General features: G+C 44.6%; 1 protein-coding gene across 1 annotated transcript in view; it reads left to right on the forward strand.

The window, feature by feature from the left end:
* The window catches only part of DRG1 (developmentally regulated GTP binding protein 1), an 89463-nt gene extending 68998 nt beyond the window's left edge, over positions 1-20465 (forward strand). Inside the window, exons 8-9 of the mRNA XM_069215073.1 lie at positions 13584-13706; positions 20181-20465. Of these exons, the coding sequence (XP_069071174.1) occupies positions 13584-13706; positions 20181-20280 (223 nt within the window). The 3' untranslated portion in view covers positions 20281-20465. The remainder of the gene's footprint in view (positions 1-13583; positions 13707-20180) is intronic.
* The last annotated feature ends 6758 nt before the right edge of the window (positions 20466-27223 follow it).

The raw sequence follows: 27223 nt of genomic DNA on the forward strand, positions 1-27223 counted from the left end.
TGGGCCTTGAACATTCTGGACAGGGGTTACTGAATAAAGTTCCTGACCTCTCCTCCGTCAGGACTTTTTGTGAACCCCTGTCCTGCGGGATCCAGCGACACTCCAGGCTTTGCTGGCAGGGATCCAGTCACTTCTCAAGAAGGCCATTTTTCTGGTGCCATCTGCCCATAGGGGGACAGGAGTCTATTCCATCATATTTCTGGTTCCGAAGGTGGTGGGGGTGGAGGAGGGGGAGTTCTGGATTTTGATCAGTCTAAAGTCCCTGAACAAGTTTGTCCAGAAGATCTTTTTCAAAATGGAAACCCTTCAACGCATCATTCATTTGGTTCAGAACGGTTATGTCATGGATACATTGGATCTTCAAGATGCATACCTTCATTTCCCAGTTGCCCAGGAGTCTCAACAGTTTCTGCGGTTTGCCGTGATGGATCACCATTGGCAGTTTTGTGTCCTCCCCAAGTGTTTACGAAGGTAGTGGCTCCCTTGGTGGCTCATCTCCATTTCCAAGGGATATCCATATTCCCCTACCTAGACGACTGACTCATTGAAGCTCCTTCGGTTTCTGACTGCAGCAGCATCTAGCTCAGACCATTCATACGCAAGAAAGTCATGTTTTCTCCTGAATTTTCTAAAAGTCCAGGGTCATGAGGCTGCAGTCTCTGTTGTGGACATTGTTGGCTCTGAAATCTGCACCACTTGCTCAGTGGCTGGAAGTCCAGGGTCATATTGCGGCCACTGTCTTTATGGTTGGATGGGCCCATCTACATCGGAGACCATTGCTGTGGCTCCTCCACAGATTTGTGCAGTTTCCCATTCAGGACATGTCTCAGAAGATCACTGTCATGGGTAGTGATCTCCAGTGTGCAGTGGTGGTTGGTCTCATCCAATCTCAATTGGGGAATGTTGCTGCATCCTGCTCCTCCAGTTGTGCTGGTGACAGATGTGAGCATCCAGGGATGGGGTGCTACGTTGGGTCACCAGTCAGTCCAGGGTCATTGGCTTCCATCGGAGGCGAGATTCTCCTCGAATTGGAGGGAATTGTTGGCAGTGGAGAGAGCCCTGTGCCATTTCCAGACACATCTGTTTGGGTACAATGCGTTGGTTTTCTCAGACAACACAGTGACTGTTGCCTACATCAATCAGTCACTCAGTCTAGTAGCTTGCACACTGGGCAGACTGTCATTTTCAGTCAATCCGTGCTCAGCATATGTTTTGCTTTACTGCTGATGGAGCTGAAATACATCTACACTGAAAAGAATCTCTGGAATGCACCTCTTAGTCTAAGGAAGACATTTATTAAATCACTCTGCAAGGCTCGTAAAGGAAGGTCAGTACAGCCGAAAGTGTACGTTTAAAATGTGCGCAACAGTAAAATGAAAACATGTACAAAGAATCTCCAATCTATAAACAGCAAATATATATCTCTGCATATCTATATATGGAAAATGTCACTTACCCTGTGTACATCTGTTCGTGGCATTTTCTGCTGCAGATTCACATGCTGTGCACTGTTCCTGCCATCTAGTGTTGGGCTCGGAGTGTTACAAGTTGTTTTTCTTATAAGAAGTCTTTTCGAGTCACAGGACCGTGTGACTCCTCCCTTTCGGCTCCCTTGCGCATGGGCATCGACTCCATCTTAGATTGTTTTCCCGCAGAGGGTGAGGTAGGAGTGGTAGAGTGAGAAAAGTAAAGATGTCCATGCAGTGGAAAAGATAAGTATGTACATAGTTTGCGCTAAAGTAGTGTTTATTTACATATATACAATTTCTAATTGCAACTAAAACGGATACAGGCTCCCAGGGAGGTGGGAGGGCGCATGTGAATCTGCAGTGGAACATGCCACGAACAGATGTACACTAGGTAAGTGACATTTTCTGTTCGATGGCATGTGTAGCTGCAGATACACATGCTGTGCATAGACTACAAAGCAGTAATCCTCCCAGAAGCGGTGGACAGCCTGTAGGAGTTGAAGTTGTTTGAAATAAAGTTCTTAATACAGCCTGTCCTACTGTGGCTTGTTGTGTTGCTAACACATCTACACAGTAGTGTTTGGTAAAAGTATGAGGTGTGGACCAAGTGGCTGCTTTACAAATCTCTGTCATTGGTATGTTACCTAGAAAGGCCATTGTTGCTCCTTTCTTTCTAGTGGAGTGTGCCTTTGACGTAACAAGTAGCTCTCTTTTAGGTAACAAGTTTGTATGCATTTGACTATCCATCTGGCTATGCCCTGTTTGGATATAGGGTTACCCGCATGGGTTTTTTGGAAAGCGACGAACAATTGTTTAGTTTTACGAAATGGTTTTGTTCTGTCTATATAATACATTAGTGCTCTTTTTATGTCTAATGTATGCAGTGCTCTTTCTGCTACTAAGTCTGGCTGTGGGAAGAAGACTAGGAGCTCCACAGTTTGTTTAAATGAAACAGTGAGATGACTTGGCAGAAATTTTGGATTTGTGCGGAGAACTATTTTATGTTTGTGTACTTGTATAAAGGGTTCTTCAATAGTGAACGCTTGTATTTCACTAACTCTTCGTAGTGACGTGATAGCTACTAGAAATGCCACTTTCCAAGTTAAGAATTGGATTTGACAAGAATGCATGGGTTCAAAAGGTGGACCCATGAGTCGTGTAAGTACAATATTATGATTCCACAAGGGTACTGGTGGGGTTCCTGGAGGTATGATCCTTTTTAGTCCTTCCATAAAGGCTTTAATGACTGGTATTCTAAATAGTGATTTTGTGTGTTTTAATCTGCAAGTAAGCAGAGATTGCAGCGAGATGTATTTTGATGGAAGAAAAAGCAAGATTTGCTTTTTGTAGGTGCAGTAAATAACCTACGATGTCTTGTATGGAGGCATCTAACGGTGTGATGTGTTTTGATTGGCAGTAGAAAAAAAAATCTTTTCCATTTATTAGCATAACCATGCCTGGTGGTAGGTTTTCTTGCCTGTTTAATGACTTCCATACACTAATTTGGAAGATTTAGGTAGCCAAACACTAAGACTTCAGGAGCCCAGATTGCTAGATTGAGTGTTGCTGGATTGGGGTGCCTGATCTGTTTGTGTTGTGTTAACAGGTCTGGTCTGTTTGGAAGTTTGATGTGAGGCACTACTGAAAGGTCCAACAGTGTGGTGTACCACGGTTGGCGTGCCCACGTTTGTGCTATGAGTATTAGTTTGAGTTTGTTTTGACTCAGTTTGTTGACTAGAAAAGGAATGAGTGGGAGAGGGGGAAAAGCGTAAGCAAATATCCCTGACCAATTGATCCATAGAGCATTGCCCTTGGACTGAGGGTGTGGGTACCTGGACGAGAAGTTTTGGCATTTTTTGTTTTGTTCTGTGGCGAACAGATCTATGTCTTGTGTCCCCCACTGGTGAAAGTATTTATGTAGTATCTGGGGATGTATTTCCCACTCGTGAGTTTGCTGGTGATCTCGACTGAGAGAGTCTGCTAATTGATGGTGAATGCCTGGAATATATAGGCGAATATTGTTGTGAATTGCCCAATGGCAAGTTTTTGTGCGAGGAGGCATAATTGTGATGAGTGTGTCCCCCCTTGTTTAAGTAGTACATTGTTGTCATATTGTCTGTTTTGACAAGAATGTGTTTGTGAGCTAGAAGAGTTTGAAATGCTTTTAGTGCTAGGAAGACTGCTAGCAGCTCTAAGTGATTTATGTGTAGGTGTTTCTGTTGACTGTCCCATTGTCCTTGTATATTGTGATTGTTGAGGTGTGCTCCCCACCCCATCATTGATGCATCTGTTGTGAGAATGGCGTGAGGCACAGGGTCTTTGAAAAGGCCGCCCTTTGTTTAAATTTACGGGGTCCACCATTGAAGCGAATAGTGTGTTTGGCGGTCTATCAACACTAGATCCTGGAGTTGACCCTGTTCCTGCGTCCATTGGTTTGCAAGGCACTGCTGTAAGGGCCGCATGTGTAACCGCGCGTTTGGGACAATTGCGATGCATGATGCCATCATGCCTAGGTGTTTCATCACAAATCTGACTGTAGTGCTGATTTGGTTGTATCTTTGGTACCATGATGTGGAATGATTGTACCCTTTGTGGGCTTCGACTGGCAATGGCTTTTTGAGTGTTGAGTGTTGCTCCCAAGTATTGTTGAACTTGGGATGGTTGCAAGTGTGATTTTTGGTAATTTATAGAAAACCCTAGTGCGTGTAGGGTATCTATTACGTAACGTGTGTGATTTTGACACTGCTGTTGAGTGTTGGCTTTTATTAGCCAATCGTCGAGATATGGGAATACGTGCATGTGTTGTCTCCTTATATGGGCCGCTACTACTGCGAGGCATTTTTTAAATACTCTGGGGGCTGTTATCCCGAAGGGTAATACTTTGAATTGGTAATGCTTTCCTTGTATGACAAACCTGAGGTATTTTCTGAGAGATGGATGGATGGGTATATGAAAATACGCATCTTTAAAATCTAGTGTTGACATGTATTCTCCCAGTTTTAGTAAGGGGACCACATTTTGTAGAGTCACCATGTGAAAGTGTTCTGATTTGATGAATAGGTTGAGAGTCCTGAGATCTAAAATTGGTCTTAGTGTCTTGTCATTTTTGGGAATAAGGAAATATAGGGAATAAACCCCTGCTCCTTTTTGTTGGTGAGGTACTAGTTCTATGGCTTGTTTTGTTAATAGTGCCTGCACATCTGTTTGTTACATTGCTAGATGTTGCGACGACCGTTTGTGCGCTCTTGGTGGAATATCTGGAAGAAAATGTGTGAATTCTATACAGTAACCATGTTGGATAATTGATAGAACCCATGTGTCCGTGGTTATGTCTGACCAATGTTTGTAGTAAAATCTCAGTCTTCCTCCCACAGGGGATGTGTGTTGGGGGAGGTTGACGGGCAAGTCACTGCTTGTTATTAGTGGCCTGCTTAGTGGGCTGAAATTTCCCCCTTGACCTTTGGAATTGTCCCCTGAAGGGCCCCCCTCTCTGATATTGTGATTGGTAGGTGGGTTTTGTTTGAGAGGTGGATGTTTCTGAAGGCTGTTGTCTGAAACCTCCCCTATATTGCGGTTTTCTGAATGTCCATCTGTATTGGGACGAGTAGAGCGCTCAAATTGCTTTGGCCGTATCAGTGTCCTCCTTCATTTTCTCGATGGCTGTGTCCACTTGTGAGCCAAACAGTTGTTGATTGAATGGCATGTTAAGGACTGCTTGTTGAATCTCTGGCTTGAAACCTGAGGATCTTAGCCAAGCATGTCTTCTAATTGTCACTGCAGTGTTCACTATTCAATAGTGTTTGTCTCTCCTCTACCACTTGCTGAGCCCTTTTCTGGTATTCCTTGGGGAGATGTTGGATGATATCGCTCATCTCGTCCCAATGAGCTCGGTCATTGTGCGAGGAGGGCTTGAGAGTTTGCTATGTGCCACTTATTGGAAGCCTGTGACGCTACTCTCTTCCCTGCTGCGTCAAACTTTTTACTCTCCTTATCTGGTGGTGGTGCATCTCCAGATGATTGCGAGTTGGCTATTTCGCGCAGCGTCAACCACTACTGAGTCTAGGGGCAGCTGCTGTGTAATGAACACCGGGTCTGACTGTGGTGGCTTATATTTCTTTTCCACCCGTGGTGTAATGGCTCTTCCTTTCGCGGGCTGCGGAAAGATTTGTTGGGCATGTTTAAGCAAGCCTGGGAGCATCGGCAGACTTTGGTAGGAAGCATGCGTGGAGGCCAAGGTATTAAAGAGAAAGTCGTCCTCCAATGGCTGAGTGCATGCTCACATTATGGAATGCAGCAGCCCCACCCAATACTTGGGTGTATGAGGTGGTTTCCTCAGATGGAGAGGGTTTTGAGGGATAGCACTCGGGACTGTTGTCCAACACAGGGTCATCATAGAGGTCCCAAGGGTCTGTATCCTGTTGCGACTGCACAGTGCGTGTGGGTGACTGTGCAGTGGGCGTGGCAAGAGGTGAAATTGTTCTTAACGGAGAATGCAGAGGAGAATGTTCTGGGGAGAACTGGCGTAATGGAGATTTTTCTCTGGGGACTTTAGCCTTTGGCTGTTCAGTATCTGTACGTGATTGTAAAGCCAGTTTCCTTTTGAATTTGAGAGGAGGTGCTGTTTGGATCTTCCCAGTATCCTTATGGATCTGTATCCTTGCCTGTGTTTCATCAAACTCCTCCATTTGGTGAAGTTCCTCCTCAAATCTGTGTCTCTTTCAATTGTTTTGAGAGTCCATGTTCCTCTGTGTACTAGGCTTTTTCGGCTCTGAAGCCGTTTTTTTTTTTCGGCACCAAAATGCCCATGCTGACAATAGGCCTTGGCTCCGAAAAAGACTCTTTCGAGGCTTCGCCGACTCGATGAGTCGATGTCGAGTTTTCTCGGTCACGGGTTCTCGGCTCGAGTCCGAAGACTTCGGCACGATTTTGGCCTTTTTCGGTGCCAAAGGTTTTGCTTGGTCACCGCTTGATTTCTGATGGGTCGAGCCTTGGCTTTCTGGCAGTGGCGTCCCCGAGGCCTTATGTTTTGTCTTGGTCTGAGTTTGGGCTTGGGTCGGGGCAGGCGTACTCACTTGTTGGCCTGCTGTGTGTGGTCGGTCTGCGTTGGAGTTGTCCGAATCTGAACCTTGGATGGAGATAGCCATCTCCTCTTCCTCGACGTTGAGGTGCTCTGAACTCTTTGCCATTTGCAGTCGCCTCGCCCTCCGATCCCTCAAGGTCTTCTTCAATCAAAATGACCTGCAGGCCTCGCAAGTATCTTCTCTGTGGTCCGGTGACAAACACAGATTACAGACCCGGTGTTGGTCTGTGTAGGGATACTTGACGTGGCACTGTGGGCAGAAACGGAATGGGTTCCGGTCCATTAGGCTTCGACGTTTTCTGCGGTCAGGCCGACAAGGCCCTGGCTGGGCGTGGAAGCCCCGAAGGGCCACCAAAGCTGTGTTTCGCCGGTGTCGATGTCGCGATCAAAAACAATACCAACGATTTTCGGTGAATTTAGTCTTTTTCTGATTCGAATACGTGGAGGGAAGAGGAACACGTCCGAACCTGATGGCGGAAAGAAAACAATCTAAGATGGAGTCGATGCCCATGCGCAATGGAGCCAAAAGGGAGGAGTCACTCAGTCCTGTGACTCAAAGACTTCTTCGAAGAAAAACAACTTGTAACACTCTGAGCCCAACACTAGATGGCAGGAACAGTGCACAGCATGTGTATCTGCAGCGGAACATGCCATCGAACATACATATTCATACACAATGCAAGGCAGATAATTAGTAGAAATTCATCACCATGGGGCACAGTTGCTCCTTCATCTTTCTTCCAGTAGCTTCAAGCCGTAGACTCCTGAGATCTACTGTCAGGAGAAAAAGAGAGATCTAATCTCACGGGATTTCAGGCATTGACATCTCAATCCTGACTGAAGTCTCTGAATCTCCCCACCGTCAATCCTGGGTCTCTTCTATACCTTAAACAAGCCAGAGAGGAGATTTCTAGAGAAAAAAAAAAACAAAAACTCACTCCTTGTTATTCAGAAATGCTTGCTACTTCAGGTCAGTTTTGAAAGGAACACGTCGGAATTGGCCAAAATCCCAAGGTGCCCTCTCTCAAAACAAAACCGTTCCCTGCCATACCATAAAAATCATCCCAGCACACTCCTATCTGCCTAAGCCCTTGGTGAGAAAGAACACGCAGAATAAAAACATGAGCAAAAAGCACATTGCATAATGTGGGCATGGAAAAATACTTGTAGCTTTTAACGTGGCCGTGAAGCAAAGGCAAAAATAAAATCAATAGGCAAAATAAAGCTGATGGTCACTAATGTGACGGTTTGCTGCTAGGCTAAGAGCAACGTGGAGTCAGTGGACAAAACACATATCATTACTGCATATCGGGGTGTGGACAATACGGTGGCAGACTGAAATGACACATTGTCATTTCAGTGGCCTGAGGGGCTTCTCTATGCATTTCCTCCCTTTCCTCTCATTCAACCCTTTTTGATGAAGGTCCAACAGGAGGGAGCACAGGTAGTTGTGGGGCTCCCCTTCTGGCCTCCGAGGTCCTGGTTCCCTTTGCTGTGCAGCCTGGCTGTATATCCTCCTTGGATTTTATCAAAGGTCCCCCCTTGCCCTTGCGGTTCCTTGGCCCCTGCCTGCCTGTTACTTTAACGCTTCTGGTCTGGCTGTTGAACAGAGGACGTTGCTGAGGCAAGGTTTGCTAGATCATATTATTTCAGTGGTACAAGGTTCACGTAGACAGTCTATGCTATCCTTATTTTAAGCACTGGGCTAATTTCAATTTGTAGTGTTCTCTTCACTATTTTTCTACTGTTACCTGTCCGATTTCTGCTATCCAACAATTATTTTCGTAGATGGGTTTGTACAGGATTATGCACTGTCCACTCTGAAGGATCAATCGGCTGCTATCCGGGCATTTCATGAACCTGCCTCTTTGTCCGAGACTGCTGAGACTTTGGTATCCAGGCTGTTTTGCACTTTCTTTCTCTCTGCACCTTTGGTGAAGTCTTCTGTTCCTTCACTGGGATCTTTCCTTGATTCTTCACACTCTTCAGTCTGCACCTTTTCAGCCTCTGTGGATCTAAAATATCTTTCATTTAAAATCGATTTGGTGGTGGTTGTTACACCTGCTAGATGGTTGGTTGAATTAACTGCTGTGTTGTTCCCCTCCCGTTTCTGTGGTTCTTGGAGGATGCAGTAGTCCTGAGCCTTGATCATGAGTTTCTTCTTAAAATTGCTGCCAGATTCCATTTTTCATAAGAACTTATTTTGCCTGGTCTCTGTCCTTCTCCTGAGAAGCACTTGCTGCACACACTGAATAAGTGTACCTTGTCTGCCTATAATGCCAGAACCGCACCTTTTAGGACATCTGACATCCTTTTGGTCTTTCAGGTAATGGGAAGGCAGCCTCCAATGTTGACCATCAGTTTGGATTAAGGACACAATTTCTTTGGCTTACCAAGATGCTGGCTTGCCTTGCATGGTGGCTGCTGAGACACATTCAACTAGGGGTCTTTCGGCCTCTTTGGCAGCCTTTAAGGGTGTCTCCTTGGGAGAGATTTGAAGTGCAGGTACCTAGGATTCTGACTCTGTTGGAGACTAGTGCCTGAACTGTGCACAGCCTACACACGTGAATTTTGGACAAGCTGTCTTGCAGGGAGTGGATGGGGCTGCCACTGTCTTGACTTGCTTGTTGTTTTTGGTTTCATTAAATCACTGCATCTTACACTTAGCTGTTGTGTGATTTTCAGGTGTTATGTTTGGCATCCACAAAGACCTTTCCTCTGAGTTTTTGCTTTGGTGTGTCTCACTGTGTAAGGACTGGATCAAGGACGTGGGACATAGAAGTAATGCCCTGATTTCTTACCAGTAATACTCATTGCTTTTTGTCCTACTCTCCCATGACCCACTCCTACTTCTAACCCACGCCCCCGCTATCAGTCCTTTGTGGGGCTTGGTTTGTCAGGATGTGCTCCAGTAAGGTATTTGCATGGACTGGAGGGGTGGGTAGGGCTAAGAAGTTTTTCCTGTTTTGTTTCCAGTCTTGGATTGGACCATAACTCATTGTATAACAACTGGATCGAAGACGAATAAGACTAGGAGTTAATGAGGACTACCGGTAAGTAATCAGGGCATTATCCCGTGGATGTCACCCTGCATCCCTGGTCAAGATTTAGAGTGGCACTTGAAACGGTGAATTAAGATGTTATTACCAATTAATCACCTTTCTTCACACTGCTCAAATCATTAGCTCATCATTAGTTGATTTGCTCGTGTGAGTCAACACAATCTGTAGGAAGTTGGCTCTGTATGTACTATTTCAAAGTAAGGAATAGCATGCACAGAGTCCAAGGGTTCCCCTTAGAGGTAAAATAGTGGTAAAAAGAGATAATACTAATGCTCTATTTTGTGGTAGTGTGGTCGAGCAGTAGGCTTATCCAAGGAGTAGTGTTAAGCATTTGTTGTACATACACAGACAATAAATGAGGTACACACACTCGGAGACAAATCCAGCCAATAGGTTTTGTATAGAAAAATATCTTTTCTTGGTTTATTTTAAGAACCACAGGTTCAAATTTAACATGTAATATCTTGTTTGAAAGGTATTGCAGGTAAGTACATTAGGAACTTTTAATCATTTCAATTGCATGTATACTTTTCAAGTTATTCACAAATAGCTATTTTAAAAGTGGACACTTAGTGCAATTTTCACAGTTCCTGGGGGAGGTAAGTTTTTGTTAGTTTTACCAGGTAAGTAAGACACTTACAGGGTTCAGTTCTTGGTCCAAGGTAGCCCACCGTTGGGGGTTCAGAGCAACCCCAAAGTTACCACACCAGCAGCTCAGGGCCGGTCAGGTGCAGAGTTCAAAGTGGTGCCCAAAACGCATAGGCTTCAATGGAGAGAAGGGGGTGCCCCGGTTCCAGTCTGCCAGCAGGTAAGTACCCGCGTCATCGGAGGGCAGACCAGGGGGGTTTTGTAGGGCACCGGGGGGGACACAAGCCCACACAGAAATTTCACCCTCAGCGGCGCGGGGGCGGCCGGGTGCAGTGTTAGAACAAGCGTCGGGTTCGCAATGGAAGTCAATGAGAGATCAAGGGATCTCTTCAGCGCTGCAGGCAGGCAAGGGGGGGCTTCCTCGGGGAAACCTCCACTTGGGCAAGGGAGAGGGACTCCTGGGGGTCACTTCTGCAGTGAAAGTCCGGTCCTTCCGGTCCTGGGGGCTGCGGGTGCAGGGTCTTTTCCAGGCGTCGGGACTTAGGTTTCAGAGAGTCGCGGTCAGGGGAAGCCTCGGGATTCCCTCTGCAGGCGGCGCTGTGGGGGCTCAGGGGGGGACAGGTTTTGGTACTCACAGTCTTAGAGTAGTCCGGGGGTCCTCCCTGAGGCGTTGGTTCTCCACCAGCCGAGTCGGGGTCGCCGGGTGCAGTGTTGCAAGTCTCACGCTTCTTGAGGGGAGATTGCAGGGTTCTTTAAAGCTGCTCCTTTGGATAAAGTTGCAGTCTTTTTGGAGCAGGTCCGCTGTCCTCGGGAGTTTCTTGTCGTCGTCGAAGCAGGGCAGTCCTCAGAGGATTCAGAGGTCGCTGGTCCCTTTGGAAGGCGTCGCTGGAGCAGAGTTCTTTGGAAGGCAGGAGACAGGCCGGTGAGTTTCTGGAGCCAAGGCAGTTGTTGTCTTCTGGTCTTCCTCTGCAGGGGTTTTCAGCTAGGCAGTCCTTCTTGTTGTTGTTGCAGGAATCTAATTTCTAGGTTCAGGGAGAGCCCTTAAATACTAAATTTAAGGGCGTGTTTAGGTCTGGGGGGTTAGTAGCCAATGGCTACTAGCCCTGAGGGTGAGTACACCCTCTTTGTGCCTCCTCCCAAGGGGAGGGGGTCACATCCCTAATCCTATTGGGGGAATCCTCCATCTGCAAGATGGAGGATTTCTAAAAGTTAGTCACCTCAGCTCAGGACACCTTAGGGGCTGTCCTGACTGGCCAGTGACTCCTCCTTGTTATTCTCATTATTTTCTCCGGCCTTGCCGCCAAAAGTGGGGGCCGGGGCCGGAGGGGGCAGGCAACTCCACTAGCTGGAGTGTCCTGCGGTGCTGTGACAAAGGGGTGAGCCTTTGAGGGTCACCGCCAGGTGTTACAGCTCCTGCCTGGGGGAGGTGTTAGCATCTCCACCCAGTGCAGGCTTTGTTACTGGCCTCAGAGTGACAAAGGCACTCTCCCCATGGGGCCAGCAACATGTCTCTAGTGTGGCAGGCTGCTGGGACTAGTCAGCCTACACAGATAGTCGGTTAAGTTTCAGGGGGCACCTCTAAGGTGCCCTCTGTGGTGTATTTTACAATAAAGTGTACACTGGCATCAGTGTGCATTTATTGTGCTGAGAAGTTTGATACCAAACTTCCCAGTTTTCAGTGTAGCCATTATGGTGCTGTGGAGTTCGTGTAAAACAGACTCCCAGACCATATACTCTTATGGCTACCCTGCACTTACAATGTCTAAGGTTTTGCTTAGACACTGTAGGGGCACAGTGCTCATGCACTGGTACCCTCACCTATGGTATAGTGCACCCTGCCTTAGGGCTGTAAGGCCTGCTAGAGGGGTGTCTTACCTATACTGCATAGGCAGTGAGAGGCTGGCATGGCACCCTGAGGGGAGTGCCATGTCGACTTACTCATTTTGTTCTCACTAGCACACACAAGCTGGTAAGCAGTGTGTCTGTGCTGGGTGAGGGGTCTCCAGGGTGGCATAATACATGCTGCAGCCCTTAGAAACCTTCCCTGGCATCAGGGCCCTTGGTACCAGAGGTACCAGTTACAAGGGACTTATCTGGATGCCAGGATGTGCCAATTGTGGAATCAAAAGTACAGGTTAGGGAAAGAACACTGGTGCTGGGGCCTGGTTAGCAGGCCTCAGCACACTTTCAATTCAAAACATAGCATCAGCAAAGGCAAAAAGTCAGGGGGTAACCATGCCAAGGAGGCATTTCCTTACACAATCGCTTATGTCTCACCATCTCAGTGTTAGGCAGTGTGGCGGTATTGTAACATTTTAAATAGCTCTTTCTACTCTCTGTGATTCTGAAACACTTGCACTTGTTAGTAACATGCTACACTGTGTAGGGTGTGTGGTTGGAAGGGTGTTTTGGTTCCATATGGATAGTGGGTCGTGTTGCATGTGATGACAACTGAGGTGAAGTTATTGTGTTAAAGAACATAGAACTTAGCAGTGTGATAGATGACGTGTGAGGTTATCGTTTTCAGTAACCTGGTAGCTTTAAGCAGCTATGGAGGTCCCTTTATGCAGCGCTAGCTACCAAACTGGCTTGTCTATTCTGAGATTTTTAATTTATGGTCCTGAGCAGAAATTAGTTGGAGGGGAAGGTGAGGTGGGGAGATCTGCTGGGATGAACTTTGTTACTGTTATCTCATCTGATTTTTAGTGCAAGATGTTAAGAAGTGGTCCTATTATCTAGATATTTGAAACGAGCAGCGTTGAACTAAATTAGTCTCATGTTGGCCAGTGGTATATTGGTAGATGTCTTCAGTTTTTCCATGCCTGTAAAGTTTGTGCTGAGTAACTTATTCCTGTGGACTTGAACAGTACTGGGTGGTGGACATGACCTTTTGGATTTCTGTCTTTTGGGAATATAGGATTCCCAAGCAGATTAAGGGGGGTGTTGTGCAGCCTGTTTGAACCACAGTCAGCTGACTGACAGCTGAGATGTTATTAGTATTAGTTAGGGCCAGGAGGGTTGTACATGAATTGTCATTACAATAAAATGTAGACTAGCCAAAGATTAGGCCACATTAACCTACCTTGACAAAGGAAGTGTTTTGCTGGTTTCGCTGAAGCTATTGCAGTACCAAACCTGGGTCCATGGAAAAAAAGGTAGTTAAGAAAAAAAAAATAAGAAAAAAAAGAGAGGGCCTGGCTAGAGGCAAAGGTCTGTGGGCCAACCCTTATCCTCCGGGGTTGGCCTCCAGAACTCTGGTGTTGCTACAGGTGGTGCACAACTGTTAGTGGTTTGTGGACAGAGAAACCTTGATAAAGGCAAAAATGAACCTGCAATGAACTGACTACTCTTCTGTGAGACTGACAAAATGTTTCTTTGTTTCAGCTACACAAAACCCAAGGGTCAGTTACCAGACTACTCTTCGCCAGTGGTGTTACCATCCTCCAGGACCACTGTTGAGGACTTCTGCATTAAGATCCACAAAAGTCTCATGAAAGACTTTAAATAGTAAGTGTTTGTATGTCTATGTACTTGACTGGATATGATTCTGTATTTTATGCAAAAATAATGCCTACAATGTGTGGGTTTGTGTGTGCATGTAAGACTGAGATGGGGTTAGACAGAGTTATTTTACTGATGTTAATTACACCTACTCTTACTTAAAAGCATACTTGTACACCATTTCCACCCTCTGAGAAAGTTACAAACAGTGGTTTTGTTTCTGATGATTATCTACAATAGAAGTGTGAACAGCAGAGCAAACTGTTAATTCAAGACATGAGTGGTTCAGAAAAGTTGTTTACAAAATGGCTTCTTGATACGAGTGAAGGAATCATCATGTAAACGTTAATTACAGCCTTCTATCTATCGACTTATTATTTTATCCAGGAGTCAACTGTTGAAAATTCACTATAGTCTTGCAAATGTAGTAGAGAAAAATATGTTGAAGTTGAAACATTTTAGAAAGGTTTAAAATGGCATCACCAACACACCTTATAATCAACTGGGAAGGCCTCATGGAAGTGGGAGTTCTTTGGAATTTGGAGGTGACCAATAATGTGGAATTCTTACACCTGCCTGTAGAATGCTGCTCGACCGTTACTGTGGCTAGTGAGGATGCAGCCACTTTTCGTTGACTGAACCAGCTTGTTTTTTTCCCCATTTTACTCAGTGTTGGCTGGTAATGTGGTTGCCTGGGGCTGTCTGAACCAGCAGCTGTGTTTTTTAATCTTGTTTTAAAAAGTGAAACAGTAAAAGATTTAGGGGACTGTTGTGTACAGTGGAAAAAAAAAAGGCAGTGACTAGAAGACTTAAAAGCTTCTGGGAACTGTGCTGGCATTTATTGCTCAAAGAGAAACAACCTCAATACAATTTGATGATTAGTGATTAGGAGTGTCATATGTGCCCCTTTGGTTCTATACCATCACTTGCAGCATTTCAAGGGCTGCTTTATGGGCAGTTTTTTAAAGCATATACCACATCATGAAGCATAATAAAGATTAATATTGTACATAGACTAGAGGAAAGTGCAGAAGTACTTGATAAATAAGACATTGTAAATGCAGTGATTAAAGCAGTGAGCAGGGCTATTTACAACAGCACATGCCTCATCTAGGTTTAAATTGCAAAAGGTCATAGAAGCGCAGAAAATAAATGTATTTCTGGGTCCAAGCTACAGATCAATTTTACTGCAAAGAATGCCAGTTTTGTACACCATCCACGTATATGGCATTGAAAACCAGAATATGTGCACTAAACAACTATACCGACATTGGATACATAGCAGTTGGGTCTCCTGTAGCAGGAAAAAGATACCATAAGGATGTGAATAGGGTGAATAAGCTGGTTCAATGTAATCTTTTGTTTTACTACTTTATGTGGGGTATGTACATAGCTCCAAACGAATAGAGTACCAGACAATGAGCCATTGCTTGTAAAGCCTTGTGTAAGTGTTTTATTATTAAGTATTGGTCTTTGCAGTGGAAGAGTGTCTAAGCTCATTGGAGAGTGAATGTCTCCTGATAGCGTCCATTTCTGTGGCAAAAAATCATTCTTGGAGAAAGATGGATTTAATTCTGAACAGTTTAGAATGTAGAAGATAAGATGGTGTGGTGAAACAGATCCTATATAACACAAAGGAGAACATTTGCACAACCAAACTCCTACAGTGACGATTGCAACAGACGCCTCATATACAGGATGGGGTGCACACATGGACAATCTCCGAGTGCAGGGAGCTTGGAAGGAACAGGAGGCAACACAATATATCAACATTTTGAAACTATAAACAGTGTTCCTTGCCTTAAAAGCATTTCAGAAAGAGATGTAGGGGAAATCAGTATTGATCCAAACTGACAATACTACCACAATGTTTTATATCATAGACTCCAGTCTCCCTGTACATGTAGTTCAGTTTTGAGAGGCGCGCAGTTCATCTTCTGGAGTATTTCGGAGTCTGAGGAGTTGCCATAGCCCAACCTCAACAGGACAAAATGAACCACAATTTAGAAACATACAGGGAGAAAGGAGTTTGATTCTGAACAGTTTTGACTTGAGTGTTGCGATGACCTTGAGAAATGAGTTGCCTTTTAGTAAATTCCAGTGATCTGGTGCATTCATTGATAGAGAACTTGCAATCCAGAAGTGGGAGGACTCCGATTGAGATTAAATAGAAACTAAACACTGGGGTAACGGAATGAGCAGCAATTCACTAGGGGAAATCAGAATCGATCCAAACGGACATCGTGGCTCTTGATGACTTAGAATTCAGATATCTAAAGCTGCCAGAAAACACAATGGCTGTCCTGAGAGGCAAGGAAACCAACACTTAGGAAGTGCTGTACAGCTAAATGGAAAAGTTACTCACTATGGTGTTATAAATGAGGACTATTCAGAAAAAATACAAAGAAGACGGTGTTAAAATACTTAACACATCTTTTAGATTGAAAACTGACCTATGCATCTTTCAATGTACATTTAGCAGCTATACTGGCTTATGCAAGGGGCCACATAGGGAAAAGCTTCTTCACAGCACCAGTATTTAAAAGGTTCTAAGAAGGAACAAAAAAGGATTGTGCCACCAAAGAAGGTAGCAGCACCCACTTGAAACTTAAATGTTGCTCTCACGCAATTAATGAAGACTCCATTCAAGCCTATACACAAAGAAGCTTTACAAATGCTCACTGCTTTTCCTGTAGCTATAACTTCTCTGCGCAGAGTAAGGGAGTTGCAGGTACGCACATTACAAGAAGCTTATTTTCAAGTACACAAGGACACAATTGTTATGAGAACTGATCCTCCTTGCCAAAAGTAATTTCACAATGCCACATAAATCAGAGTATTCAAATACCAAGTTATTTTCCCAAAACACATGCTGAAAGAGTGCTACACGCATTAGATACAAGACAGGCTGTAATGTATTACATTAATGGACAAAACCAGACAGAAAAACAATCTCTTTTGCAAACAGTTTTCTAGGAGGACCAGTAACCAAGAATACAATTGCAAGCTGGATAGCACAAACAATTCAGTTGTATCACAAAATCGCAGGGAGAACACTGCAGTCATTACCTGGAGTTTATTCTACAAGGAAGAAGGGGACAACCATTGTCCAGCAACTACCCTCTACAAGACATTTGTGTGACAGTAAGGTGGTCATCTATACACACATTCACAAAACAATTATACAGATGAATAAAGAAGCACAAGTGGGAGAAAAAGATCTTACAACATCTGTTTACCAATCAGTGTGCATCTTCAGCCCAAACACCACAATAATAAACTGCTACAAAGTCCATGCACAGCATGTGAATCCAGAAAAGATTTATGCTGCTAAACGTATAGTTTACCTGTCGGTGTAGTTCTGCAGCTTGAAGAAATTTCTGGATTCACAAGTAACCCATCCGCCTTCGCCAAGATGGGGGGGAAAAAAAAACCTGAAGATGGCGACCGAAGGTGGGAGCTTGCAGAGGAAGCACATCATCATCATAAGGGGGCGCTAAATGGAGGTATGTCGACACCCACCTGCTGCAAAAAAAACAAAAATAGAAGGACAAAAAAAATCGGGGACCATTTCGGAACCAACCACTAGATGGCGGAATAATGCCCAGCATGTGAATCCAGAAAATTCTTCAGGCTGCAGAACTACACTGGCAGGTAAGAAACTATACATTTTGAGTGAACCTCCTTGAGTCACCTCTGCATTGCCCAAACCTATGTAGTGTAGGGGTACTCAACATTTGGTTTGATACATCGGCATTTCACTAACTTCAAACATGATTGTTAACCTTGAATCATAGGACCTGCATCAGCTACTCAAAGGGCAAACACTTACAACAGGTCACTTTTGCATCAAAAAGATTTGTGTCCGTTAGTGGAAGCAGTTCAGTAGCCTCCAGTAATCACCATGTTTTCCACTTCAAACGTGTCTTCTTTAGATCACCACCTTCTTCAACTGGCACTACTATGTGTTGGGCAACCTAGCCATGGAAGAAACTTGACTTGCGCATTTTGTGGACAAACTGTCTGCTTTTTAGCCAGAATCCTACAATGTCTTCCGGCTCCCATGAAAGACACCATCTAGCTATCTCTTCTGTGGTAAGCAGGATGGTTTGTTTGTGACTTAAATTTATGTTAAAAGAAAACTAGAAGCCTTGGAAGAAAACATGCAACCAATACTATAAGACTGCTCCAAAGACAGTACCGAATATATAGAACTGTCAAGAAGGCTGAAAGATACCATTATTTCCATTGTTTTTCAGAAATCATATGACCAATCAAAAAACTTGTTTAATTTCTTACTTTGCTGCGATACTGGCCAGAGCGACTATTACCAGGATGTTCCAGAGTGACTTAAAACATCCTAATTTAAACCGATTCTGCAAAGTCAGGGACTCTGTTCCCTCAAGCAGTCTAAACTAAAGACTAGTATGCAATTCTGTTCTTGAGTAAACTCAGCTAAGTTTTCTCAGATAAGCAGCTTTAGTGGCAGGTAGATAGGATTCATACCACAAAGAAATACAGAATATGTATCCATCTCCATCTGTGATGATCTCAAGAACACTGTAGATCAGACGTGAGTTACATTATTACTCATGGATTTCTCAGAATGACAGTGAATAATTAACTATTTTTGCAAAGACTAAAAGACAAAGGGATTTCACAAACCGTCTTCAATTGGATACAATCCTATATTACCAGTAGGGCACTCAATGTCACATTAACATCCTTCTACTTGGCCCCACTCAACAAAAAGGTAGCCATCCCTCGGGGATCTTCTATCTTTTCTCCTATTTATAAGGTATATCCAGCAAATATACATCTGCCACCACTTGCTGACCTTGTCCTTTTGCTTCAGGCGCACCTGCTACAAATGTAGATGAAAATGTCACAACTATATGTCTGAAAGAACACTCAACTGGGCAACTGCCTTCTGGCAGTTTACCAGTGGATGCTAAAGAACCATCTTCAACCTAACTTGGTCAAAAACGGAAATTTGCAACTGCAAAATCTGGCTGCCCCAGCATCGCATATCAGCCTGGCCACTGGAGTTAGATCTGCCTCCATTCACATACAAGGAGGTGAAAAATCGTGGAGTGATCATGGACTCCAACATCTCACTCGAAACTCAAGTTAACAAAGTGGTAAGAAAATCTTTCTTCATTAGAGCACGACTACGTATTTCCCCTTGACCTTTCGCAAAGGATCCTGTCATCAATGGTTCATGTTCTCACACCTTAACTACACAGATGGCCTCTACATTGGTCTATTAAAAAAAAAATGATGGCAAGACTAAAGCTAAAATAGAACACCACTATCTGACCAGAGCTAATTCAGGGGGACTGAATCCCATCCAACCCCCTAGCCTCAACTCAAAGCCCTACACTGTAGGATTTTTCTATTAATAGTATTGTATGATATGTAGGACATTGGTTACCAGTAGCAAAAGAGTGGAAGGCGCTCCTTCTCCTAGCTTGCAGCAAAATCCTGGAAAGACCTCCCCCTTCGTCTGCATACCTCATCCTTTTTTCTTGAATTCAGGAAAGCACTCAAGACCTGCCTGTTCGACTGAACTTCACAGCTTGCTGTCAGTCCTGGATACCATTGTGGGTGATTAGCCGTGCTCTATAAATCGGATTTGATTTCAATATGATCTGCAACACTTATTCTTACTGTTAAATTCAGAAACTAAGCTGTCCGAGACCTTTGGTCCTAAATGGCTCCACTCCTGATCATTCCCTCATTTTAGCAAATAAAGATTTGAAGGTAGCTCATTCTCTGCACAAACATTTAAGCTCTGGAGCAAGCTACTGAAAAGAATAGGGAACTTCGGCACCCATTTAGAAATCAGAAAAGCAGTAAAGACCTCTCTGTTCCCAAAGCCGTAATACAGCAGCACGTCTGGTGGTAGGCAGGTGCTAGAAACCCATTGTTTATTTTTCTGCAGTGCTTCTGGGTACATGCTTCGCTGAGTTTTTACTGACTGAATGATTTGTGATAAGAGGAGAACAAGGATAATGTACTAGACAAAGTGGCTAGTCTCAGTAGTTTAACAAACTGGTAAAAACCGCATACAAAAAAAACATGCATGCCATTGTTGTAGGCTTATGTTCCAGTATTGTGATGGGATAGTATTCTGACAGTTAATTTTTAATCTACGTTGGCATGCCAGTAAATGTACACATATTTACTCTAAATGGAAAATATTTACTTAGCAATGGAATTTGTCATCTGGGTTTGGACACATCTGCTATATGTTGGTGTATATGTACTTAAATGCAAGCAAATTAATTTTTATTTTGAACTATCTATCTACTGCGGCTCAGAAGCTGGCTTTGGGCATGGAAAGTAGCTTGTGAGATGCAGGAGAATGCAGGTGCACTGGGTGTGTTTGTGTGCAGGGTGATTTTAGAAATGGGTTCATGGGTTCACTGCTTTGTGGGATGTACGTCAGTTTTGATGACGTCTCCTCTTCCCTTTTAGTGCCCTGGTGTGGGGGTCGTCTGTGAAGCATAACCCACAGAAGGTTGGGAAAGATCATACTATGGAAGACGAAGATGTCATTCAAATTGTGAAGAAATAATGCATAATCACCTTCTCGTTTTGGCATGCCAAAGACACTAGCAGACGCCAGGCATGGAGATAAACTTGCACAGGTGGGAGGAATGGCTTTGGCAACGGACTGTCAACATTACTTGCCATCTTCTGTTGGGAGCATTCTGCCTTGATATCTGTATAAATCTATTTCATTAAATCTGCAAAACAAAATGTTTTTTGTTTCGTTCAGTTACTCTCATGGGCTGAATTTGGACTCTTATTTTATTTCGTGTGGCATGTGGATTGTGAGGCCGGGTCAATTTGAATAGCTTTTTACCTAATGCTCGCAGACTTGCAAAATTGTAAGTTGTCGAAATGAAAATCAGATGTAATTTTCTATTGCACGTTTGCTTCTTGTTTCCTGCACAATGCTTTTGTTTAGGAATAGTGTTATGGGTGCCCACCTTGTAGTCTATTCAATGTAACTTTTTAGTCTCTTGTAAATGTTGCCAGCTTTCATTGTCATTGATTGTAAAAGTGTCTGTGGCAAGGAGTGTGGTCTTTAAAGCTAAGACTGCTCAGCCAGCGAAAGTCTTGTCGCTGCTTAAACACGTTGCAAATGAGTAATTTACGAATGAGTACAATGTATTGTCACAAATTAAAACCAAAGCATTTTTTTTACTTGTATATATTAACTAATCGTGCATAGCTTGCACTTAATGAAAACAAAGTGGAGAGATGCAGGGGAATGGACATGGCAGGCAAGGTAAATGATGGCTGACACCACAAAGGAAAAAAAATAATGCTAGGATGGGTTTGACAGCTGCAGAACAGAATCATGAGATTTGCGCCCCAGACTGGACAATCAGCCGCCCTGGAGACCAATCCTCTCATTCACCACCGCTGTTGCGGGAATCTCTACGGCCTTGTACACCAGCAACCACGCTGCACTCCCCTCTTCTACCAATGAGATCGTTTGGGTATAGCCAAAGGCACACTGCAGCACAATTGATAAGAGATATAGCCTGCTCTGTTCCCTAACCTGTAAAGAAATGATGTTCCTGCTAATTATCCTGGAGCTGTACAGCCCATCTCCGCCTTCATTTGGTGTGAACCAGGTGCAGTGTAGCCCCTTGCCGGGAAATGCAGACACTAGCTGGTTGAAGGGACTGCTGCTCTGCTGCAGTATTGTTTTGCCTGTCTGAATCTGCTGCTGCCTTTTTGGCACTTTTTGAATCTCAGTGGCTCTCTGTCCGCAGTCTCCATCCACAACCAGGCATCTGTTCGTTATATCACGCTTTATTGAAGATCATCTGGTGCAAGACCATGGTGCTCAGATCCCAGGTTCAAGGACTAGATGTAGACTGGGCAGAATATGTTGTTTTCAAAATGCAAACTAAATTCTATGTCAGACAACAGATAACGGAGGCCATTGTCTACAAAACTAAAAGCCTAAACTGTGATGGAGAGAATGTGTGAGATCATGGAGTAGGGGGCGGAGGCCTGGTACAGGACTAGCATATAGCAGAGTCCTTTTGTTACTTGTAGCCAAACATGTATGAGGCACCAGTGGAGGGCACTCCAGTGGAAAAATACCTAGAATCCTACAGTGGCAAAAAAAAAAAATCTCCATCACCAGCTGAGAAGCCTTGAGTGACGAAATTATGGTGGAAGAGGTGGTTAGAACTGTACATTGGTTGAAACAGGGGAAAGTCCCAGTTCCAGACAGCTTCACCCATGACTTTTAGAAAATCTGTAGATCACTGGTCACTCTTCTTGTTAAATTGTTTGAGCCTTTGGGAAGATGCGAGCACTGGTGGACTCCCTAGTGGATGCTGCAATATCAGATTCCAAAACCCGGCAAAGACCAGTGTAGTTTGTACTTCCCAATCTTCTTGTTGAAATTAGATGCTAAGCTATTTACTAGGATAATGGCTTTACAACTAGGACCACTGATGGCAGATCTGTAATAATCAGGATTCATCCCAAAATCCTGCACGTAATTGAAAATACCCAAAGGACTATAAATAAATCTTGCATTGCTAGCTAGATGCAGAAAAAGCTTTGGCTAGAGTTTGTGTGGCATACATGGCAATACTGGTACGCGTTCTGGGCTTTGCACTGTGTTTTACCATATGGATTCTTTCAAGTTATCAATCATCAAAAGTACACAGAATTAACGGGACTAAGTTTCCCCCAAATCTTACCATCAAAGGGGGACATGCCAGGGCTGTCCGTTTTCTCCACTTCTGTTTGCCCTCGCACATTAATCTTTTTCTAACTGTGCCCAAAGACAGAAGTATATCAAGGGGTTCAAAATCGGAACTGATACCTTTTAAAATGCCCATGTTCTCAGGTGACATCATGGTGACGCACTCTTATCTACTCTTCACAGTCAAGCCGACTGGAGGAGCTGCAAAACTACTAAGAGGTATGAGGCAATAGCAATACACACCGGATTCAATTTAATACTCCTCAATTCCATCCATGATCAAAGGAGACATTTCCAAGCTCTGTTCCCAGTCCATTGGACTCCAAGGCACCCACCTATCCAGGAATACATGTATCTTTGCCAACAGTCTAAATGGTGGTCTTCACTTGTCACGTCTGATGAAAACGTTACAGCGGTGGAGGCAATTTTCAAGGCCATGGTAAAGTGTTGATACTCACCAGGTTGCCATGCTTGATTTGATACCCTCTAAGCTACTTAAACAATTGCAGCAGGTGCCTAATAACTACATCTCTGCTGGTTTAAAAAATAAAATAAAATAAAAAAGCCTGCTGGTTATTTAGCATTCAAATAACCAAGATGGGTAACTTTACCAATTTAACAGTGTACTTTCAAGCACTGCGGCTGCTGCTACTGGTTGGACTTGGTTAAAAATCAAACGAAGCCCTTGTACTGTATTGATCACATGATCTTGGGCTTCTCCATTTTATTGGATCAATGGCTGGTGAAATCAGATGGGTCTTTAGGGCTGCATTCTTCCCGAAAACAAGAATAACAGTGGGTTTTTGGCATTAATTATTTTCTGGATTCACATGCTGTGCATTTTTCCGCCATCAAGAATAAACATTCTTGTTTGTGGTGTAGTCGGCACATTTTGTGATAGTGTTACGTTTTGTAATTTTTAGGCCTCGGCTAGACTGCGCTCTGGCTGCCACGGAGAGAGGGTAAGTATTCACTTTGTGGGCTTCAACTTGCCCATAGGCCCCCCATTTTCTGGCTCCATCATCGCTCGCATTCTTTTTCCCCTTTTGTCTATGGCGTGCATGTGTCATACCTCTTTTTGTGTTGACTCCCCACTTCTTTGATTTGCAACAGTAAGGCTCTTTCGCATTTATGCCATTACAGCTTTCTTTTCAGTTGCTGCAAGAGCGGTTCAACTGTTTCCGTCTTTTCCTTTCAGTTAACCAGCACAATTTCTGACAAACTATGCTTAGAACGAGCAGTGAGTTACTTTGATTTGCAACAGTACAGCGCTTTCGTATTTATCATTTGACCATTTATTTTTCTTTTCATTTGATCTATTAGAACGCCTTTACCTCACGAAATATCTTCTAGGTCTTTAATCTATACATATTACAAGCGTTCCACACTAACCACAAGTAGTTCTTTTGTCAGTCCCATATTATTATGCAATTATACAGATTGACTTTATTTTGTACCCTTATGTTTCTGGCCAACCAGGCTGATTTCTCACTTGGTTCCCATTTGCTCTTTGATCTTTATGTGCATACAGGCGCTTTATTTACATCAGGATGACCACAGTGGACTATTAACTGGTTCTGTGCCGAGGACGTAATGGTTACGTCCTGCGGCACAGTGCTGCTGTGCCCAGGACGTAACCATTACGTCCTGGGCACCCAGCCCAGAGGAAGCGCTAGCGCTCCCTCTGAGGGGTTAAAGTCAGGGATGGAAGGGGAAGCCTCTCCCCCCCCCCCGCCATGACATCAGCGCTCGAGCTGATTGTCACAATGCCTCCTCCTTCGCTCTGGAAGCTCAGCTTCGAGCGCGATGATCGGAAGAGAAATGCAAAGCAGAAAAGGTTGTTTTTGCCCCTCTCGCGTGGTGGTTGTTTTTGCCTCTCCCGCGTGGTGGTTGTTTTTGCCCCTCCCGCGTGGTGGTTGTTTTTGCCCCTCCCGCGTGGTGGTTGTTTTTGCCCCTCCCCGACCGCCTGTCCTGCCGCGTGGTTGTTTCCCCCTCCCTCCCACCAGCCGTTTCCCTGCCCACCTGTTTCCCTCCCCACCCTCCCCTGTTGCTTTTTCCTCTCCCTCCTGCCCCTGTCGCTTTTGGGAGCGAACAGCAGCCGTGCTGCCATACAACATGGCTAAAAGACATTGACAATGACTCCCATGTTGCTAAGACCTGTTGGCTTTGCCAGTGCTTGTTTACTCGTGGTAACACTGTGTGGGCAAAGATTTCACCATATTAGCACTGATTAACACGCAAATACAGCAGAAAGCAATTGAAAGATGAGTCAATTTGCGAAGAGCAGAAACAAGTGTGGTCACATTTATAGTACCTTTTGCTCCGTCTGACCTAGAAACAAATGTCCTTTTTCGTTCAAATCTGCAGATTATGCAGCAGATGATGGATTAAATGGCAGATCCACAATTATGCAGAAAGTGCTGCAGCCACAGAATCACATAATTCCAGTGACCCTGGATATATGGTATGAACTGAACATGGTATCTCACAGCTTGAAACCATGATAAATATGACATCAGTATTATATAGGCCTTTACTCCTAGCATCGTCTCTTAATAAAACCCTGGGACAGGGGAGATGGGAGAAGCTTTGAAAGGAAGTTCAGCAATGGTGAAAGTGAAACATTGCATGAGCCACTATTTTCAAAATCAACAGTGGCTGTATCTCATCCTGCTCCATTCAGTGGGATCCTCCCAAAGTGATCAGGTGCTGTCACAGCATTCGCAAGGCCTCAGCCACACACAGGCAGCTTGAGAATGACATCACTAGAACCGAAGGAATAAATAAAACCCTTAAACACCAATTTGCCACCAACCCTACATGCGCAGATACCCCCTCCGCAGAGAAACTCCTCACTTTGTTCACCACAAGTGACACCTCTGAGACCCCTAACACTGATCTCCAGGCCCAAACAGAGTCCCTAATTCATATTCAACAGGAGATCCTGCTGTTTCCATCATTATTACAAGCAACTTCATACTGAGGGCCAAAATGACCCCTCTTCACATATAGCAGCATTTCTCAGTGAACTTCCACTCCCATCCTACCTCCTCTCACCCCACCTTCAGAGTCTCTCCTTGGGACCGCGAGAAATTGGATGCACAAATATCCTCACAGATAATTAGGAGAAAACTCCACGATCTACTGGCTAGCAAGATGCTGTGGACAGGTGGCCTGATGATGGACTTCTAAAACACACTCACTCACTTTTCTTGCCCGCAAACTAGCTGACCTTTATGAAATTTCTGCAGAAAATGGAAATCTTGCCCTGTCGCTGAAGGAGCCCCTGTTGGCCCCCTTGCTTAAACCAGGGTACGCACCAAATGACTCCTCCTCCTATAGGCCAATTTATATTCTAAGTTCAGACCATAAATTACTGGGTAAAGTTCTGGTCTCTCAAATTCTCTCACTCCTTCCCCATCTAATCCATCCAGATCAAAATGAGTTCATTCCTGTAGGAAAACCACATTGAATCTCCTATGCCTGTACTGAATTATGGAAACTGCTCCCCAGCCTGGCTGAGATCAATGGCCCTTAGCTTGTATCATGAAAAAGTATTTGACACTTTCCACTGGAAGTACCTTCTTGAGGCTGTAGGACAGTACCCTCTTTTTGGCATGGCTACCTGCACTTTTTGCCTGATGTCAGTATGTTTTGACTGCGTTCACCGGGATCCTGCTAACTAGGACTCGAGTGACTGTGCTCTCTCCCTCTAAATTTGGTTGTTTGGACGTCACACACTCCACATTTGGCATACTAGTGCCCCCATATAAGTCCCTAGTATATGGTACCTAGGGCATTGGGGCACCAGGGGTTCCCAATTGGCTGCAGCATGTATTACGCCACACATTGGAGGCCATTTACAATGTGTCTGCAGGCCTCCCTATGCAGCCTGCATGAAAAGGTGCATGTACCCTTTTCACTTCAGGTCACTGCAAGTCACCCCTATGGCAGGCCCTCCTAGCCTGGAGGGCAGGGTGCAGGTACCCGGCCCTCCTAGCCTGGAGGGCAGGGTGCAGGTACCTGTGTGTCAGGCACCCCTACATGAGCAGAGGTGACCCCACAAACTCCAGCTCCATTTTCCCAGACATTGTGAGTGCGGGGAAGCCATTTTACCAGTGTACTGGACATAGGTCACTACCTATGTCTAGCTACATTATGGTAACTCCAAACCTGGACATGTCAGAATCATACCCCAATACAGTTGCCAGTATTGGTTGTATATTCCATGCACTCTGGGGACTCCTTAGAGGACCCCAGGTATTGCTCCTACCAGCTTTCTGTAGTTTTCCGTGCAGCCCACACTGCTGCCACCCCTCAGGGTGCCTCTGCAACGTTTACTTTGACTTCTGGCCACTGGAACCGCAACAGAACTTCACAGGAACCTACAATCTGCATCTACAGCGATGACTCCGCTGCAACATTGTTTCTCCTGCTCCTTCCAGCAACTGCAACATTTCACCGACTGTGCATCCTCTGAGGATGACGAGTCTTCAGCCTGCACAAGAAGGAATCTCCCTTGGAGTGAAGGAGTCACTCCCCTGCATCTGCAGGCAACAACTGCAGTGATGACCGGCTGCGTGGATCTCCTCTCCTTCAGAACTGCCTGGATCCTGCATCACGGGTGGTGGTCTGGAGTGGTCCTCTTAGTCCTCTCAACCAGCTGCCCAACTTGGGAGACAGTAAGCCCTTGCTTCTCCATGCAGGATAGTACCCCGTGCACTGCTTCTCTTGCAGCTACCAAGGCTTGTTGGCATCTCCTCCAAGGGATCTTCAG

Source organism: Pleurodeles waltl, chromosome 11, assembly GCF_031143425.1.
Source record: "Pleurodeles waltl isolate 20211129_DDA chromosome 11, aPleWal1.hap1.20221129, whole genome shotgun sequence".
Lineage (NCBI taxonomy): Eukaryota > Metazoa > Chordata > Amphibia > Caudata > Salamandridae > Pleurodeles > Pleurodeles waltl.